The 18,218-nt window shown below is 45.6% G+C and overlaps 2 protein-coding genes across 2 annotated transcripts in view; both read right to left on the bottom strand.

Annotated features, from left to right (window-relative positions):
• Window positions 1–321: 321 nt before the first annotated feature.
• On the bottom strand, window positions 322–12,135 carry LOC102066028 (nucleolar RNA helicase 2). Its single transcript, XM_074544435.1, has 15 exons — window positions 11,709–12,135; window positions 11,309–11,575; window positions 10,184–10,259; window positions 9,059–9,237; window positions 7,739–7,856; window positions 6,922–7,107; window positions 6,154–6,299; window positions 5,764–5,913; window positions 4,753–4,914; window positions 4,090–4,209; window positions 3,544–3,617; window positions 2,663–2,822; window positions 1,975–2,109; window positions 1,160–1,204; window positions 322–558 (listed from the first exon to the last, which is right to left on the bottom strand). The coding sequence occupies exons 1-15, from the start codon at window positions 12,087–12,089 to the stop codon at window positions 391–393; spliced, it is 2,367 nt and encodes a 788-aa protein (XP_074400536.1). The 5' UTR covers window positions 12,090–12,135; the 3' UTR covers window positions 322–390.
• A 1,153-nt stretch (window positions 12,136–13,288) lies between these two features.
• Window positions 13,289–18,218, bottom strand: part of LOC102065845 (nucleolar RNA helicase 2) — a 10,726-nt gene continuing 5,796 nt past the window's right edge. The window contains exons 8-15 of the mRNA XM_074544434.1: window positions 17,902–18,051; window positions 17,231–17,392; window positions 16,401–16,520; window positions 15,590–15,663; window positions 15,240–15,399; window positions 14,802–14,936; window positions 14,380–14,424; window positions 13,289–13,878 (exon numbers count right to left, since the gene is read on the bottom strand). Of these exons, the coding sequence (XP_074400535.1) occupies window positions 13,660–13,878; window positions 14,380–14,424; window positions 14,802–14,936; window positions 15,240–15,399; window positions 15,590–15,663; window positions 16,401–16,520; window positions 17,231–17,392; window positions 17,902–18,051 (1,065 nt within the window). The 3' untranslated portion in view covers window positions 13,289–13,659. The remainder of the gene's footprint in view (window positions 13,879–14,379; window positions 14,425–14,801; window positions 14,937–15,239; window positions 15,400–15,589; window positions 15,664–16,400; window positions 16,521–17,230; window positions 17,393–17,901; window positions 18,052–18,218) is intronic.

Below are 18,218 nucleotides of genomic sequence, written 5' to 3'. Positions count from 1 at the left end.
ACACCGACTGCCGAGAAACCGCGCTCAGGGGGCGATGGACAATTTTTCTGAAAATATTTATTTCAGAACCCGATTTTTTTGCTGAAGAAGCAAGGAGTTTCCCTTGCCTCACGGTCACTGTCCGTGTTTGGATGAATTCTGTTCCCTCACAGGGCTGAGTTTCCAGGCACACCCACTGCTGGGTCGCAGATGCCCTCACAGGCAGCAGCTACCTTGCTGGGCAAAAAAACAATTTCCCAAAACACCCAGTCACTTCAGCAAACGTGATTTTTTCGCCATCCTCAAAGCCAGGCTGCTTTATCAAGGAATAAAGACAAAGAGGAGTGTCTAACAGGCTTTTACTGCCTCATAAAATTCAGCTCAGTCCCGTTATCTGTAGCGAGTGCTCTGTTAAAGTCCCCGATTTCCACTCTTGAACCAGCTGTTTCTCTTGAAGTCTCCTTGCCTGCTGTTCCCGAACCTGGAGAAGCCTCGTGCTGCCTCCTGGGGATATTCCTCCAGCTCGGGCAGCTCGCTGGCCACCGAGAGCTGCCAGCGCCGCGTGTCCCTCCACTGCTCCTGAAAGCACAGCAATGCAACCTTTATGTGCTGCAGGGGCGTGCAAGGCATCAGAAGCAATGCTGAATGCAAAGGCCTTCCAGACAAACCCCACCCCTGCCAAAACAGGCCGCCAGATCCCCCCTGGGACACACAGCCCTGTGACAAAGGATAAACAATCACAAGAGGCAAGAGGGAATGAAGTCTACAGAAAACTGGAGAGGCCGAAGCACAGGCTAGCCAACAACCATAGAGTTTTGTTTCATGAAATCAGGTAATATAGGAAGGGACATGAGAAGAGGCACAGCAGGGTATTTTCTAATGATCATGCTGTGTTCTTTCTAATCACTCTGTTGCCTATGCAAAATCCTTATTAAACCACAAACCTCCCTAACTGCCCCACACTCAGTCTTATACAGCAGTTGCCAATTTCCAAATCACCAGGTTTTAAAGCCAGCTCTGAGCTACTGCCTGTAGTGCCCCAATCAGGGCAGATTTTGAATTAGAAGCTCAGCCAAGCTCTACATGGCTAATAGGAAGAGTAGGCCCAGGGTAAGAATGGAAGGGGCAGTGGGGTTCAGACTGACATTGCCAGAAGTAAGGCTAGTACACACAAACATACCTGTATGTTACTCAGCTCATCAACAGGGATATCAAAGCACACGCCCTAAAAATACAAACAAACAAAAAAAGGCACAAATTTACAATGAAAGAATAAAGGCCTCAATAACCAATCCCACTACATAATTGTGATGGTGTTCACAGGGGTCTTAGGATGAGGGAAGAGAGAAGAATGTTGGCTGCATGTTTCAGAAGGCTGATTTATTATTTTATGATATATATTATATTAAAACTATACTAAAAGAAGAGAAGAAAGGATTTCATCAGAAGACTGGCTAAGAACAGAAAAAGAATGGTAACAAAGGCTTGTGGCTGACTGAGACAGTCTGGACAGCTGGACTGTGATTGGCCATTAATTACAAACAACCACATGAGACCAATCACAGATGCACCTGATGCATTCCACAGCAGCAGATAACCATTGTTTACATTTTGTTCCTGAGGCTTCTCAGCTTCTCAGGAGGAAAAATCCTAAGGAAAGGATTTTTCAGAAAACATGTCTGTGACATATATTTATTTCTGATGCTTTTTTTTTGGAGGTAATTCCTGCATTATCATTTAAGAGTAATGTCTCTAGTAAGTGTTTTAAAGCACTCAACTAACATCAAAGCCTTTTATTTCCAACAGCATATGCATAAACAGCATATTCAAGATAGGTTATAATTTCCTGAGAAATGAATTTGAGTAGGGATAGTGCAGTACCAACAGTCTGTACCAGTAGTTCAGCACTCCAGCCTCAATCCCTGCACAAACTGGTGACATGTGAACACTCACAAAGCCCCACATCCCTCCACTGCCAGGGCTGGCCCCTCTCACCATCTTCCCCTTGAGGAAACGCATGGCAGACACTTTGTTATCAACCTCCTCGCCCAGCTGCTCCTTCAGCCCCCGCCAGGCATAGCCCATGCTGTGCATCTCTATGGAGCACTTCAGCACCATGGTCACAAAGCCCTGCAGGAAACAGAGAAACACCTTAAACAAGGCTGAGCCTGCTGCTGGAGAACAGGTAAAAAACCCTAAACTGATACTCTTGCAAAACTGGGTTACCACACCGTGCCCTGGGCCACATTCTCCATAAATGCATTAGAAAACAGAAGTGCTGTACTTTCCTTCAGCCAAGATCTCTCTGAGATCAGGCAATCGCGTGCCATGCTTGCAATATGACACATGCAGAAGATTCTTATCAAGGTTCTTGATAAAGAGGAAACTACAACAGCACAAACTAATCTATTTGCTTGTAAAATCATTAGTTAAAACTCTCTTAGAGGACTGAAGTCTTCTGTCACTTCATTCTCTGGAGAAAATCTTCCCATTTTCATCACAAGAAAAAATGACTGATTTGAAGTTTCTCCTGGAAAGAGCTGATTTCAGCTAAGGAACAAGCAACACAGCAGGAGCCTGGGGGTAACAGCTATTCAGACACCCAGCTGAAAAAGCCTGGGAAGGAGATGCCACACAACAATTCATGCATCCATCCCTGTCACCAGGGTGCACCATCACTTACAGCTGTGGAGTTGAGCAGGGAGCGCTGCTGGATGTGAGCTGCCCCAGAAATGTGTGCCAGGGCTGCAGCCAGGGCAGCCACTGCCCCCTTCTCATCTATCAGCTCTTCAGCTGATTTTCTGAAGTAGTCCACTGCAGAGGGAGGAACGGCCTCCAGCAACCTACACAGTAACAAGAAGGGTTTAAAGAGGTAAGAAAAGGCCTTTGTGAAGAGCAGCCATGTTCAAGACATACCCTAAATCAGTTATTTCTGAAAAGGGCAGGGGGGGGAAAAAAGACAGGAAACTAAGAACAGCTCCTGCTGTAATGCCATTTCTGGTACAACAGCTCCTCCCATCATTTTTCAGCACACAGTGAACCCAACACCATACCCACCATGGTCAAATCCTCACTAATTATAATAACCTGCTTCAAGGCAATTTCCACCACAGGGACAGCAAATGTAAACAGAGCTGCAGGGAATAAAAGCCACAGCCCTCAGAAACAACACAGTCCAGGGCTAACACACCCTCACTGCTGCAGAGTGACTCCTCATTATACCAAGTACTGCTTTTTGCACGCTGCTTCCACCATGTCATCTGAGCAGACAAAATCAGTTTCCCCTCACGACAGCATTTCCCTCTTCTGTCACTCATTTCTGACTTTATAAACAAGGGTTAATTCTTTGCAAAAACTTAGAGAATATAATGTGCTATGGAAAGGTCTATGTTGAGCACACAGAGATGTACTGATACCATCTCATGTTGTCTATACACAAAGCAGCTGACTCCTACAACACAGGCAAAGCCATGCTCACATACAGGCCTGACTGTGCATTAAGCTCTAAGCATCTAGAGCAACAACATCTCGAAACCTTCTTTAAGAACAAGCAAATAAACTTACTTTTTGGCATCACTACTTGAAGCTTTAATGACATCTGTAGCAGAGGGAACTCCTACACGCTTGAAGGTAATACCCTGAAATCAAGAAAACAAATTCAAGGTATTTTCAGCAGTGTCCAATTCAATCCTGCCTAAATCACACTGCTGAGATCTCTACTTACTGTTTGCAAGATCAACATATTCTTTGCTAAGTCATTTCTAAAGCTAAAACAAAGCTGAGTTAAAATAAAGCTTTGTTAATCTGGAGCTTTACTCCAATGTACATGCAGACTGTGATGCAAGGCACATTCTGCCTTGGGCACTCCTGTCCCAGGCTGCCTGCTGACATCCACAGGGGACTGCCAGCATGGGAAAACTCAGGCAAAGCAAGAACAGCCCACACAGAAGCATTTCCAAACACCAAACACCAGCACTTCAGGCCTGCTCCTTTATGGGACTGGAGACTCCCGTTCTAGGCTCAGCCACCCCTGATTACCAAGCCTAAGGGAGGCAGGGTCCTGTTAGGAGCTGAATAATTTCCTTAAGCAAGCTCTGAGGCACAACTCACCGCTTTGTGCTCCACCTGCTTCAGCAGATCTTCTTCTCTCCTCTGAAACAAGCAAATGCAGATGCCGGTGCGGCCCGCCCGGCCCGTGCGCCCGGAGCGATGGATGTAGGAATCCACATCCTTCAAAATTCAGGGCAGTGTGTTATTTAAACTGCTGACATTTCACATTAAACACAAGCTCAACCCAAATTCAGAAGCCTAAGAAGTGATACACTATGTGTTTATACCTAAACTTACAATAAATCACTCAGGTTTGCATGTGCTCCCCCACCCAAAGTAGGCTGCTCAGCTTTAACCAACACTGCTGACAGACATTGCAAGTTTTCTAAATAAAAAGCTCCACTGGAGTTTCAAAAGATTAAAAAAGCAGCAGAAATATTTTAAGATTTTTATGAAACTCAGCAACATTCAGAAAGATTTCGGGAAAGTTTCACAATGTCAAAACATATCTTACCAGTTTCCAGAGTAAACAAAACCCAAGATTTTAATCAAAGCTCAAACTGTAAAACTGTAACTACAAAATTTTAGGCCAGGCATTTACAAAAAATTCATTAATTCAAAAATTAATTGGAACAGAACACACTTCTGATGAAACAGAGAAATAACCCACCATTCTGGCACAAAAAAAAATTAATCCAATTTTAATTTCCTTTAATGACTTACTTTTGGTGGTGAGCACTGTATGACAAGGTCAACCTCAGGAATATCCAAACCACGGGCAGCTACATTTGTTGCAATCAGCACTTCAAACACACCATTCCTGAAGCCTTTTAATGTGATTTCTCTCTGTTTCTGTGGAATGTCACCATGCAGGGACTGGGCATCCTGTCAGTAAAACAAGCCATTAACATGACATTTCATGGGAGTCCAGGATGCAGCATCTAAAGATTAACTGCAAACCCCAAAACACTGTGCAGAGCAACAGAAAATAATTGCAAAGCATCCTACTTTGCTGGATCCTTCTCTGGGATTTACTGTGAAAGCAGCATGGCCAACAGGCAGAAATTATTGCTGCAAGTTTTGAATGGGGATGGTACATTAGATTTCTCTAATACCAGGCAAACCATGTATTCCCAGCCCTGTTTGCTCTCCATAAATAAGCACTTGGCATCAAACAGGATTTTCTCTGAAAAATATGCAGCACTTTTCCTCACATTCAGAAAAAGGGCAGTAATTCAAGCAAACACAGGAGACCTGCTCAACAGATCACTCTGTTCCAAACAAACTCTTGGCAAACCTTCCAAGGGCAACAAGGCATTTATTCCATTCTACACATTAGTTGGATTTTCCTGAATGACTGTTCAAACATCAAATGCCATTAAGAGATGGGAATCCAAAAAGCACACTAATATAAGATGGGACATGTCCACTACACTAGCTCCTGTTTCTTACAATTATTACTTTACAATTATTACTATCTCCTGGTTATTCAGCATAGGCTGTGTATTTCCTATTGATCCATGTCCTGCACTATTTTAAAGCCAAAGGAATAAATTCATAATCTCTACCAAGAGGATGCTTAAACTTCAAGCTAAACTTTTAGAAACAGCTTTTTTCACAGTTTTAAAACCATGCACAGAAACAATTTTCTCCACACAGTTGCAACCCCCTATTTATTTCAGGGCATTCCACCCCTGCAAACCCCAACCACTGCTCTCCTCTCAGCCCCAGTACCTGTTTGAGAGAAGCATTCATGGCCAGCTCATTTGCTTCCTTTTTGGTCTCACAGAAGACAATGGTCCTGCCATGGGTGCCACTGTAGACCTGGATGATGTCGCCCAGAACTCCTGCCCTCTGAGAGGAGCGGCACTGTATGGCCAAGTGCTGTTTGGGAGAGAAACAAGAAACCTGTGTTAATCTAAGCCATGCACAGGACAGACAGAATGAACAAAAAAAGCATTTTAATTTTTTAAGCTTGCAAATGATAGGTCCCACATGAAAGCTTTGCTTACAAAATCTGCGTGTCAACCATGTGCAAAGCCATTCCACACACCCATTTATGAAGTCAATGCACAACCCATTTTCTCAAGGCCACTCGCTCTCAGCCCCTGCAGCAGAACTCACTTCCACAGTTGTGGCTGTCCTTTGAGTCTTCTTCCCAACCAGGTCGATCTGCTCATACTCAGCTCTCATGTACTTTTTTGCTACATCATAAACCCACCGTGGGCAGGTGGCAGAGAACAGCAGCGTCTGTGGGTTGCTCTCAGAGCCTGCAAGGAAAAGCCATCGACTCTGACACTTGAGAACTGACAAAAGAGCAAGAGGTGCTCTCACACTGACACGTTTCTGTGGGCACCAAGTCTTTCACACTGCCAACAATCAGCTTTTCATGGCTTTCAAAGCCATAGTGATTTCTATTTCTAATATTTCAAGCCTTTTCAGAAATTCTGGCACTAGTGAAATGTGGCAAGGAGTTCCACACATTAAAATAACCTCCTCCTGCACCATACCTGGTACCTGACAGCTTTGCTGAACATCTACTACATCACAAAAGTGCAAATATTCCCTTGTCAGCTGTGTGTGGTGACAAGTGTACAGACAGACCAAACCCCAACCCTCTGCTCAAGTCACCTCACTCAGGACAAGGAACATTAGGGATCAAGGAGTTGGGTTTGCTGCTTTTTCCCTTTTTTTTTCACTCTACTCCTTCCAGAGATGCCACTCCAGCCCTTCAGCCTTCTGTCACCTCTCTTTGAACCTTTTCCAACTCTACCTTCCCCTTTTCTAGCATCACACAGAGAATTTAAGTTCGAGGTGCACCCAGAGTTGCTAAAGCAGCAAAACTGTGTTTTCTGCATTGCCCCCTATTCCTGCCCTGATGTCTCAGCTCACCTTTCTTATAGGATGATCCCAAGATCTCTTCCACTTGCTCAGCAAAGCCCATGTCCAACATATGATCCACCTCATCCAAAACAACGTGCTTCACACTGGAGAGCTCCAGCTTGCTGTTCTGAACGTGGTCTTTGATCCTGCCAGGAGTTCCCACCAGAATATCAATGCCACTTCTAAGGACATCAACTGGAAGACAGAAACAAGGGCAGTGTCAGAAGAGACAGCACGATAAAAAGTTACCAACAGCAACACTTTTCATTCCAGCAGCAAGAAGCTGCTGCCTTTAACCTCAGCACAAAGCACAACATCCACAGTAAGAGACACAGAAGTTCAGTGCAGTCCTTCCTGCTCTGTCAGAAGCAGCAGCCAAACCTCACTGAAGTTACAGGAAACACACCAATCTCCAAGCAACAATCATTTGGCATTAGAAACCTGCAGAGCTACATGGAAACACTTGTGTTTTCCAGATAACCTTTGTCACAGCTACCTCTGGAGACACACAGAGCCACAGGCACATACACAGCTCTCCCCTTTCTGTGCACTGTCACCCAGTCCTGCTCTGTGTCCACACAAAAACACAATAAAGAAGAAATTAACAGGACTAGACACTTCACAGAACTACAACCATTCTTTTCCCTAAAGATTTATTGGAACTAAAATAATTCAACCCAGGCTGTGTGCTTGCTTTGAAAGCCACACCATTTGAGTTCCTGACTGAACTCAAAGTCTGAGGGAGTAAAAAGTCCATTTTTACTTATGAGGTGCAACTGGAGAAAGTCAGCTCCAACCCATGAGTAACTCCTTGGCAGTTACTTACGCTGCTCTTTGTATGGAGCCCCTCCATAAAAACAAGCAATTGACAGCTTCTTTGTGAAATTCTTGAAGTCTTTGGCTACCTGAATGGCCAGTTCCCTGGTTGGAACAAGAACCAGCACCTGAAGGGAGAGAAAAGCAGACAAAAATGCAGCTGTGTTGGGAGAAGGTGTAGGAGAAAAGAGTTCACTTCATGTCAAACAGCCTGCACTCCCATCTTCACACTACACAGAGGTGCCCACAGCTTCCCAGCAACATTTACATTCCCTGCCACAAGGAGCCTCAGAGCCAGCAGGAGGGAACCAGGGAAAGTGCTACAAGATAACCAAGACAACAGTAATTTTCTTGCTTATGTTGAAGTTATTAACATTCCCTGCCACAAGGAGCCTCAGAGCCAGCAGGAGGGAACAAGGGAAAGTGCTACAAGAAAGAAAATTACTGTTGTCTTGGTTTTCTTATGCTAAAGTCGGGTAAAAGACACTTCAGCAACATTACCAAGGGCAAGGAAGGTGCAGCTCAGCCTTAAAGGGCAGAAACAGCCAGTAAATCTGGTGCAGTTAGATTTTAAAGATACACACACAGCATGATGCATTCCAGCCACACATCCCTCCTTTTCTCCACCAAGCTGCCTTCCTCCAGCATCTACCCTTCCCCTCTCCCTCTTTTCGTTTAAGTTAAAAAAGGGAGAGGCACTTAAGTCTAAAACAAATTAAACACCCCCAACATTTAAGAATGAACCAAAAGCACAAAGAGCTGAATTAATCTCTTAAAATCTTTCAGGCAAGCAACAAATCTGCAGAGTGTATACAGTTCTGCAGCCTAATGATAAATACATGCATGGGAATGGGGATCTGATCACTGGCATCAGGCTGCCAATTCCATCCCTGGTAAACTCCACTTGCATCTCCTGAGGATCCAGATATGAGAGGGGGGGAAAACCCCAAAAGCCTTCAGTTCTCCCGGTGGAATTTACAGTGAGAAACAACTCAGCAAGCAGGGACAATCCAGGTGACTCACTCAGAAGAGGCAGGGGACTGAAGCCCAAAGTGCATGATGCCCTGTGTGCCCAAGGACAGCAGCCTGGGAGTTCCAGGCACTGCTGCAGTGCCCTGACTGTTTGGGGACCCCAAACACAGAGTGTGTCATTACTGTGATGCTGCTAAACTCTGTCACTCTACCTCCTGATCTGAGCAAACCACTCCCTATTCCAAAAACCAGCAAAGGACAAAGAAGTCCCCAACACAAAACCCCAAAGCAACAGTAAAATCACTTTCAAAACGTGCCGTGCTCTAAGGTTTTGGTGCAAATCTGAAGTGTGAGCTACCTTTGGTGCACGGCCTCTCCTCCCATCCTGTGAGACACTCTGGAGTTTCTCAATCAGAGGAAGGGCAAAGGAAAGGGTTTTCCCAGTTCCTGTCCGAGCCTGAGCAATCACATCTTTGCCATCATAGATGGGCTGGAAAGTCTTCACTTGCACAGGGAACAGGTATTTTATACCTCGGGCTGTAAGAAAATTGAGACAGGTTTCATAAAGGTGAACTAACAGTTGCAAGTCCTCATATGTAAATTGCCCAAATATGAAGGGCACACCACCTCAAACCCTGCACACAACAGAAACTGCAGTTTAGAAGAAAACCACATATTTTTGTGTTTTATTCCTGCTTTAGAACAAAAGATATTCCACCTACAGAGTGAGTGTTGAGTAGCCACGATGAAATACAGTCTTTTTTATGTGCAATTTAAGGCAACAGGAGAGGAAGGAAAAAATCCAACATGTTTTTTCTGATGCAGCTCAAGATTTTGTGGTAGCTGGGTTTTGAAGGAAAGAAGGTGATGCAGCTTGTTTCAAAACAAACTTCAAAGAGATTTTTCCCAGTGGAAGTGAAACAAGCCATCCAAAAGAAACTTCAGAACAGGAAAACAGAAAGCAAAAAGGAGAATTTTTTCTGACAGACAAGAATTGTTCATCTACCCAACACAGAGGACAAGAAGCCTACAGCAATTGCTTCCTCAACAAAACTAATCACAGAGAGAGATGAAAATGCACCAAACTATTTGTGAAACTAAACAATCCATTTGAAGACCTGAAAATCTGTTCACACAAGGCAAATATTCTTCACACACAAAACTCCATTAGGCTTGTCTAAGAAGCAATATTGTAGGCAGCAGACACAGGAGCAGAAGTGAAGATACACAGAATGATGCTGATGAGAAATGTGTCTCTAGAATGTCTATCTAAGAATAACCACTCCATGAAGAATAATCTCATATTAAGGCACCTGAAATTGAACAAACCAGAAAACTTTTCTACTAACAGCAGATTCTCTGAATCCACAGTGACTGTTCATGCCATCCTTACCATACAAATGTAACACAATTTAGGAGTATTTACCCTTGGTTTATGCAAGTAACAGAGCACAATTCTGACCAAACACAGAAATGAACTAACCTGTGAGAAGGTTGATAGTGTTTTGTGAGAGAGGGAAATTAGAGAAGGCGCCTTCTTTTGCTTCTTCTGTCAGCTCCTAATATGATTTAAAAAAAAAACCCCAGAAAAAATATTTAGCATCCCTCCAAAATGAGCATAGAACATACCATACACAGCCACTCAATAAAAGCTGTGCATTTGCTTCACAACCACAGTTTAACCAGATACCTCCTTTTTATTCAGTGAAAAAGAAAATCTTTTTGATGTAGGCACTTGTACATATATGCTTGGCAAGTCAGGAAATAGAAAGTATTTGTTAAAAATCTTAACTAAAGTCCACTGAAACCACGAGAAAACTGCTTTTCACAATAAAACACATCTGGTGTCACAATTCATTGTGCAGAGCAGGATTTTCCCTCTATGTGTTACACCACGCAAAGAGCTTTGAACTTCACACGAGTAAATACTCAAAACCACAAAATTTGGCTTTTACTGTACACATGAGTAAATACTCAAAACACAAAATTTGGCTTTTACTTCAGAGACACAATAGATCACATCGTTACAGCTGAGGTACAAAAAGCTCTCTTGATTCATGTTCCCACCTTAGACACAAAACTACCACAGAGGCCCTTGCACGTTTGTGTGAGAAGTGTGGATTAATGAGCATAACTGTGGCTCTCCATTACAGAACACTTGGCCAATTCCTCTTCTAAGGTGCTGCCACCAGAGAGAGAAAAACCATCACAGCACAAAGCACGGCACGGTTCTGGTCCGCGGCTGCCTGTGCAGAAACATTTGTGCTGAGGGACGCCAACAAGCCGTGACACGAAGAGCAGCACACACGGAAACTGCTCCCTGGCCAGCCGCCTTCCCTGCAGGACATTTACCCACTCGGGATTTAGCGGGAGGGGGAAGCACATGGAGAGAGAAGCTCCCACGTGTTGGTGCAAGCGCTGCCGAGCCGGGTGCTCGGCGTTCCCCATGCCCAGGAACAAGCGCATGGCCGCGGCACAATGTGCCTACAACACATGCCTCGTGCTCCCCCACAACTCAAGTTTCCACACAGCACGCAGTACGCGTTATTAAACCCACTAATTAACGTTAATTAACCAAGACAAAGGCTTTGCCGGCAAACAGCCATACCTCGGCGTCGCTGTCCTGCTCTCGGGCGGCCGGGGATGTCACGCTGCCGCTCACAGCGGCGGCAGATTTCACCGCCTGCTGGGACGCGTCACTCTCTCCTACCAAGCCGTTCTTCTTCTCCTGAACTTTTTTCGTCTTCTTGGCCACGGGAGGCTCGAAGTCGTCATCCCCCAGCCCGTTCTCCTCGGGCTGCGCCTGCTCGGCCTCGGCCTTACCGCGGCGCTTCGCCTTCACCTGCTGCTTCACCTTCTTCCCCGGCGTCTCCTCCTGCAGCGGGAAAGCCGCGGTCACACGGAGGGAGGGACAGAGCCCCTTTCTCCCCCCTGCCCGCCCCAGCCACCTTCAAGCCCCCAAGCCCGTACAAAATGGCCGCACCCGCGGCCGCACGTGGCGCTCCCACCTTGACCTTCCTCCGGCGGCCGCGCCGCACCGACTCCGCGGCGGCGGGGGCCTGGGGCTCGGCGGGGCTGTGCTCAGGCTCGGCGGCGGGCATGGCTGCCGGCTGCTCCCCGGGCAGGTGCGCGGCGGCAGCGCTGCTACCAGCGCCAGTGGCGGGGCCGGTCTCGGCGCGGCGGCCCCAGGACGCGCGCCCCGCCCCGGCGCGCAGGAAGTGAGGCGGGCGGGCCGACCCGCGGGGCAGCGCCGCCAGCAGCGGCAGCAGCGGGCCCGCCCCGGCGCCGCACAGCCAGCCCAGCCGCCGCCCGCCGCCGCTGGCCGGGACCGCCGCCGCCCGCGCCGCGGGGAGCCCGAGCCGCGCTGCCCGACCCAACACGGCCCCCATGCGGCCGCCGCGCCCGTACCGCCCTGCCCCGCCCCGCCCCGCCCCTTCCGCCGAGCCGCCCCCGCGCCTTCCGTCAGCTCCTCCGCCGCCGTGAGCTCCCTCACGGAGCGCTCCACAGAGCTGCTCTCAGGGGGCTCCCCTCATGGTGCACTCCACAGAGCTCCCTCACGGAGCGCTCCGCCAATCCGCTCCACACAGCTCCCCTCACGGGGCTCCCCTCACGGACCGCTCCGCACAATCCGCTCCACGGAGCTCCCCTCACAGAGCTCCCTCACGGACCGCTCCTCACGGTGCACTCCACACAGCTCCCCGCACGGTGCTCCCCTCACGGTGCTCTCCACACAGCTCCTCTCACGGGGCTCCCCTGGTTGCCCACCAAACCGGGCTCGTTCCCCGGTGTGCAACAAGCCGATAATGCCACACTCTTGAGAGACCCCAATGATTTCGGAGCTGCGCAAGGCCGGGTGCTCGGTGGCGTTGCACAAGTGTGGCGCCACCATCATTCACACACAGAAATTCAGGGTTAGCAACGTGCCCAGCACAGCCCCGCCATAGGGGTTGGTTAGTGCTTTCCATACCAGTTAAGTGATCCCAGACAACGTCTCCTCATGCTCGGGAAAAGGGACTTGACCCCCTAGGTAGGCAGCTTTCTGACCCACAGCCCTGATTTTTAGTTACAATACTAAAACACTGTTCACCCATAGGATATGCGGACCTTGAGTATTTTGCCAACCCAACACTGTACATATCAACATACTGATTCACTTTATCCTTAAAGCTTGTTAGCTCCAGGATGTCCTTGAGTAAGGGCCGCTGCTATTCGTTCCACTGATAGGCTTGAAAACATACTAAGATCTTACACTGAAGAACATCCTTACCAACGTGATAAACTTGACATATTCCACATTTTGCAACACTCACAGGATTATGGGTCTCCCTCACAGGTCCTGCTCCTCAGGAGGCTTCCCCTCATGCTTTTGAAACTGCTTTTCCTACCCCCATTTTATAAGGAGTGATAACTTGGGACAGAAACTAACTACTATGTTTTAGGGAAAGAAGAGCTTCATTACAAATCCACAAAATAAAAACCAAATGGATTTATTTTTCTTTCAAGGGCTCCTGCTGCCACAGTCCCCAGTCTGGCACCTTCCCACATCTCCACCTATAAAATACTGCTTCAAATACGTCACAACAAAATATGAAGTTGTAAAATAATATTTAATTTCGTCAGAAAATGTACAGGTTTGAGCAGCAATTCAGATCTATGTATTATACAGTGAACCAGGCTACAGTTTTGAACGCAACAGACATATTATGGAAAGATTCAAAGAGCAATATGAGAAACAAAAGAAACAATTATTTTTTTCTTGCAGGTTTTTTGGGTTTTTTTCCTTTGTACTTTTTTTTTTTTAAATGAACAGAACCTTGTTTATGAGCAAAGTAGTACTGACAAAAAAAAATATCTTAATGAAGTATTTTCTCCAATGGTACGGACACACAGAAACAGCCTAGTGTAATGTAATATAAAATACTTCAGTCCCATTTTTTTCTCACTTCTGAATTGTTGAAGTTAATGTTCAAAGGCTCTGCTGAAACTTCGTTTCTGGCCTCTGCTCCTGAACCTGTTTCTACCAGAGCCACCACGCCGACCATTCCTGGAGCTGGAGAAGCTTCGGCCATTCCCTCCACCACTGCCTCCTCCTCCTCCTCCTCCTCGTGCAGACTCCACCAGCTCTGGTAATTCGGTGGCCACACACAAACGCCAGTGTTTTGAATCTTCCCACCTTGCCTGTGGGAATAGAGTCAGACACAGCAAGTTAAATTCTAGGAATGCAGACACAGGGTATGTAATAATCATTAAACCTGCCCAACTGAAAAGGTAAAATTGTGAGCTGATGTATGGGGTTCGAGCTTCTAACTGAAGGGATCAATAATTTTGGTTATATTAATGGCTACCAAGCAAAAATCTGAATTCCTTTTACTGTGGAGAGAATTCTGGGTGAAAACCAGAGGCAGGGAATACAGAAAAGGGGATTAAAGCTTGCAGCCTACAAAGATGAATCCAGCACCACTTTTGTCAGTGCTAATGTTTCAAGTTACAGACTTTTGGTCACAGGGGAATGCCTTAGAAAAGAAACACTGTGAGCTTGTTGTGTTCTTCAATTCCTCCCTAGCAATCCCTTTTGCCACTAGGAAAGGCAGGATAAAGGCTACATAATGTTTTCAGCCTAACCCAGCCCAGCCAGTTTCACCTTCAGCCTGCTGCACGCGGAATTTGCAATGAACATACCTCTATGTCTTTTTGGTCTGCCACAGGAACGTCAAAGCACACACCCTAAAAAGAAAGAATCATTTTAATGCATACAAGGTAAGCGTTTTAAGTGACTGCAACTAAAAACAAGAGAGCCCACAATTCTACACCTGACAGGCAGGCACTTTTAGAACTGACTGTCCTAAGAAACACTTTTCTGTTTTGTCATTAAGGCAGAGTTAACACGCTTCATACCTTGCACCCTTTCTGCTATCCCCACAGCCATGCATTATCCTACCTCCTGAGCATGCCAGCAGAGCCCTAAGCACTAAAAACAGATTGAGGCCCAGCATCAATAGTGCCTGGAATAGAGAAAAAGACCAAACAGCTCCCCTGACAATTGCTAAGAAAAGGCTGCACTCAGAAGAGCCCAGTATCAAAGAAACAAACCAGAAATTTACCATTTTTCCCTTGAGGAAACACATCCTGTTCACCTTCCGATCAATATCATCGCCCAGCACTTCCCGCAGCCTTCGCCAGGCATAGCTCATGTTGCTTATTTCTTCAGAGCAACGGAGTATCATTGTAACAAACCCCTAAAGAGAAACGGGGCATGTTCCACTCAGGCACAGGAATAAGCTTCAGCATATATCAGACAGGAGAAACCTGCCAATTTACAGTTTATAATTAAATCTTCAAGTAGGTAGTGTTTCAGGACACCAGGTATCCTTACAGCCACTATATTATTGCTTTTAACAAAACCAGTAGTTCCTAGTGGCTAAAGTGTAGTCCTTAAACAAAATGGTCAGGAGATAGATAATTCTCTATTCACACAACACAGAGGTGTGTTGCTTCCTTCCAGTTTCAAGACAAGCATTAAGCCACAGGCCCTTCCTTACCACATCCGAGTTCAGCAGTGAGCGCTGCTCAATGGAAGTAGCACCCGAAATATGGGCCAGGGCTGCAGCCAGAGCATTAACTGGTCCCTTCTCTTTTATCAGCAACTGAGCAGATTCTCTGAAATACTCAATAGCAGTCTGAGGAACAGAATCCAGGCACCTAAGTAGTTAAAGCAAAAAAATATGAACAATTTATGCACCAGTAGGCTCTGGAATAGAAAAAAAATCACAGTAGCCCAAGATTTCAACAGTGCTCAAAGAGAAAGTTCAAAGAGACAGTAAAGAATAATTCAAACAGCCCTTCTGAAGAAGGCAGGAGGATACAGCAGGGCTTGAGTCCCCAAACACACCTCATGGCATCTTTGCTGGAAGCCTTTATTATGTCTGTTGCAGTAGGAACACCAACACGCTTGAATGTAATGCCCTGAAATTTAAAAGCCAAAAGACAAATAAAAGTTGCAGACCAAAAATAATTCAGTTCTAAAGAAGCAGTGCTGAACTCCAATACAACAAGCATTTAACTCTGTCATTTTTCTTCTTATTTTCACCTTTAAATTTCCAATTTTTCCTAGTGAAAATTGTAAGGTTAAGCTTACAGGAAAACAGTAACACTTAGAAGGCTTTTATGTACCAGGTCAGTTTAAATGACTCAGTGATCTTAGACTGAAAACAGAAACCACTTTGGTACATTTCTGGGGAAGACAGAGTCCTACAAATTCTAAATTACTACTTTTAGTCTAATAGATTTGGATTTAAGTACAAATTACAGAGCCTTAGTCTAAATGTAACACTGCTTTACGTGCCAGGAATAAACCATCTCATCACAACCACACAATTGTTGAGGAAAGTAGCATATGGAACACTGCACAAAGTGCAAAAATGCAAGTAACAGTTCTCAGGAGAGCTGCACATATGCACATCACTGACAGATGATAACCAGGGTGAACACCACACAGAAACACTGCGAGTTTTTTCTCATTCCCACAAGGACAACCTTAGTGGCATTTGCTGAAAAGCTGTGGGTGTTAGAATCTGTAGTGCTCTCCCTGCTGCGCTGAGCACTGCAGCCACTCCTCGAGGTACCCAAAGCTCCTCTGGGTGCCCCATAAAGTGCAGTTTAACAAATGGGAGTGTGGCAGTGAGAAGCAAGCTGTGCCGTACCGCTTTCTGCTCCACGTGTCGCAGCTGGTACTCCTCCTTGCGCTGATAGAAGCAGATGCAGATCCCAGTGCGGCCGGCGCGGCCCGTGCGCCCCGAGCGATGGATGTAGGACTCCACATCCTTCAGAAACAGAGGGAGGGCCTGTGAGTCACCTAATGCACTGCCATTGCATCAGTCCACTGCATCACAGCACCCACAGCAGCCATTACAGCTAGGCCTGAACAATGCACAGCAAGTGCATCACAGAATTAAATCACAAAACATTGTTTCACTAATATCGACCAAACAGGCTTTTCCATAATCATCTAGAAATCATGGCTTGAAAACCAAAGCCATGAGCATGGATCAACTTTTCTTTATGCGTCACCCCACATTTGGAGTGTGTGTACCCATTCCCCCCCTGCACATCCACAGCAGCATTTTTGCAAGTATTAGTATCTTCTTCACTGAAACATTACATTGTTTCTCTTAAACCCTCAGAATTTCAGCACCAATGTTCTCATGGTTGCGGTCCACACCTCACATTCACCCCCATTCAAGAGAATCATTCCTCCCACTGCTCCCAGCCTTGCAATCACCACACCCAGCTTCCAAGGCTTTGAACAGCCTCAAAAGAAGACATTTTAACGAAATAATTTTTAAACATACTAGGGACTGACACACTCCCAAAAAATCCTCAAAGAAACTACTTCTACGTATCTGGATGTTTCTCTCCCTTAAGCACAAAGCTGATGAACTCTGTGTGATCAATACCATCAGCTGGTAGCATTATATCACTTGAAAACAAGAGTACAGATTATTACAAAACATCCAACATAACAGTCTCCTACCTTTGGTGGTGAGCTCTGTACAACCAGGTCAACTTCTGGGATATCTAAACCACGGGCAGCTACATTGGTTGCAACCAGAACTTTAAATGAACCATTTCTAAAACCCTTCAGTGTGATCTCTCTCTGCTTCTGAGGAATGTCACCATGCAACGACTGGCAATCCTGAAAAACAGTATTATTTACAGTCATACCAAAATCCAAGACAGTGCTCCATTCTATGGTCAGTTTTGGGTACAAAATCTTGGTACTTGATAGGTACTGAGTGGCAAGGTCAAGAAGAAGAACTGAATTCCCTGATTTCATATTTTAGGTGTCTCACAATATGTACTTAGTAATTCTTATTCATATACCTCAAAGGCCTTTAATGGTAGGAAAACAGAACTGAGACAATGTGTGTCTCAGCTCATGTCTAATTACTGAGACATATGAAAACCCTGCCCTAACTTGCCATCCACAGCATCTATGCAATGCTTGGCTGTGTCAAATTAATAATCTACAATTTTTGTTTTATATCTATGAGAAAGAGTGAAATCCTATCTGGCCACACACAAAAGCCTGCCCTATGCACTTTGAAACTCTCTCTTTAAAACTTACTCAGCATAGGTCTGGTATCAACATGGGCTTGATGCATCTCTGACAGGTTTTGTTACTTAATCCACCTGATAAAATACCTGTTTGATTGAAGCATTCAGAGCCAGTTCGTTTGCCTCCTTTTTGGTCTCACAGAAGACAATGGTCCTGCCATGGCTGCCACTGTAGACCTGAATGACATCTCCAATAACTGCAGCTCTCTGAGACCAGTGACACTCTATTGCCAAATGCTACAGAAAAAAATTCCAGTGATTAGCTTCTGTAAAGTTAAAATTCTTTTAAAATACATTTGGAACTGTTAAATACAGAAATAGTAAAGAGTTATACAGTTCCCTGATGGAGACAATGTGCTAACTCATGATCCTGGAACATCCAAAATCCATAAGGTTCTTATTTA

This window comes from Zonotrichia albicollis, chromosome 7 (genome assembly GCF_047830755.1).
Source record: "Zonotrichia albicollis isolate bZonAlb1 chromosome 7, bZonAlb1.hap1, whole genome shotgun sequence".
In the NCBI taxonomy this organism is placed as follows: Eukaryota; Metazoa; Chordata; class Aves; order Passeriformes; family Passerellidae; genus Zonotrichia; species Zonotrichia albicollis.
Note: the sequence above shows the minus strand (reverse complement) of the source record. Positions and strands in the feature narration are given on the sequence as shown.

Bases quoted from the DNA above. Each gene is read 5' to 3' on its own strand.
- LOC102066028 (XM_074544435.1), bottom strand. From the start codon at position 12,089: ATGGGGGCCGTGTTGGGTCGGGCAGCGCGGCTCGGGCTCCCCGCGGCG. The intron at 3,618-4,089 runs GTGAGTTGTGCC...TCTTGATTTCAG, and splicing joins AGCAGGTGGAGCACAAAGCG to GGTATTACCTTCAAGCGTGT. The intron at 2,110-2,662 runs GTAAGTGATGGT...TGTTTCCTGCAG, and splicing joins CCCTGCTCAACTCCACAGCT to GGCTTTGTGACCATGGTGCT.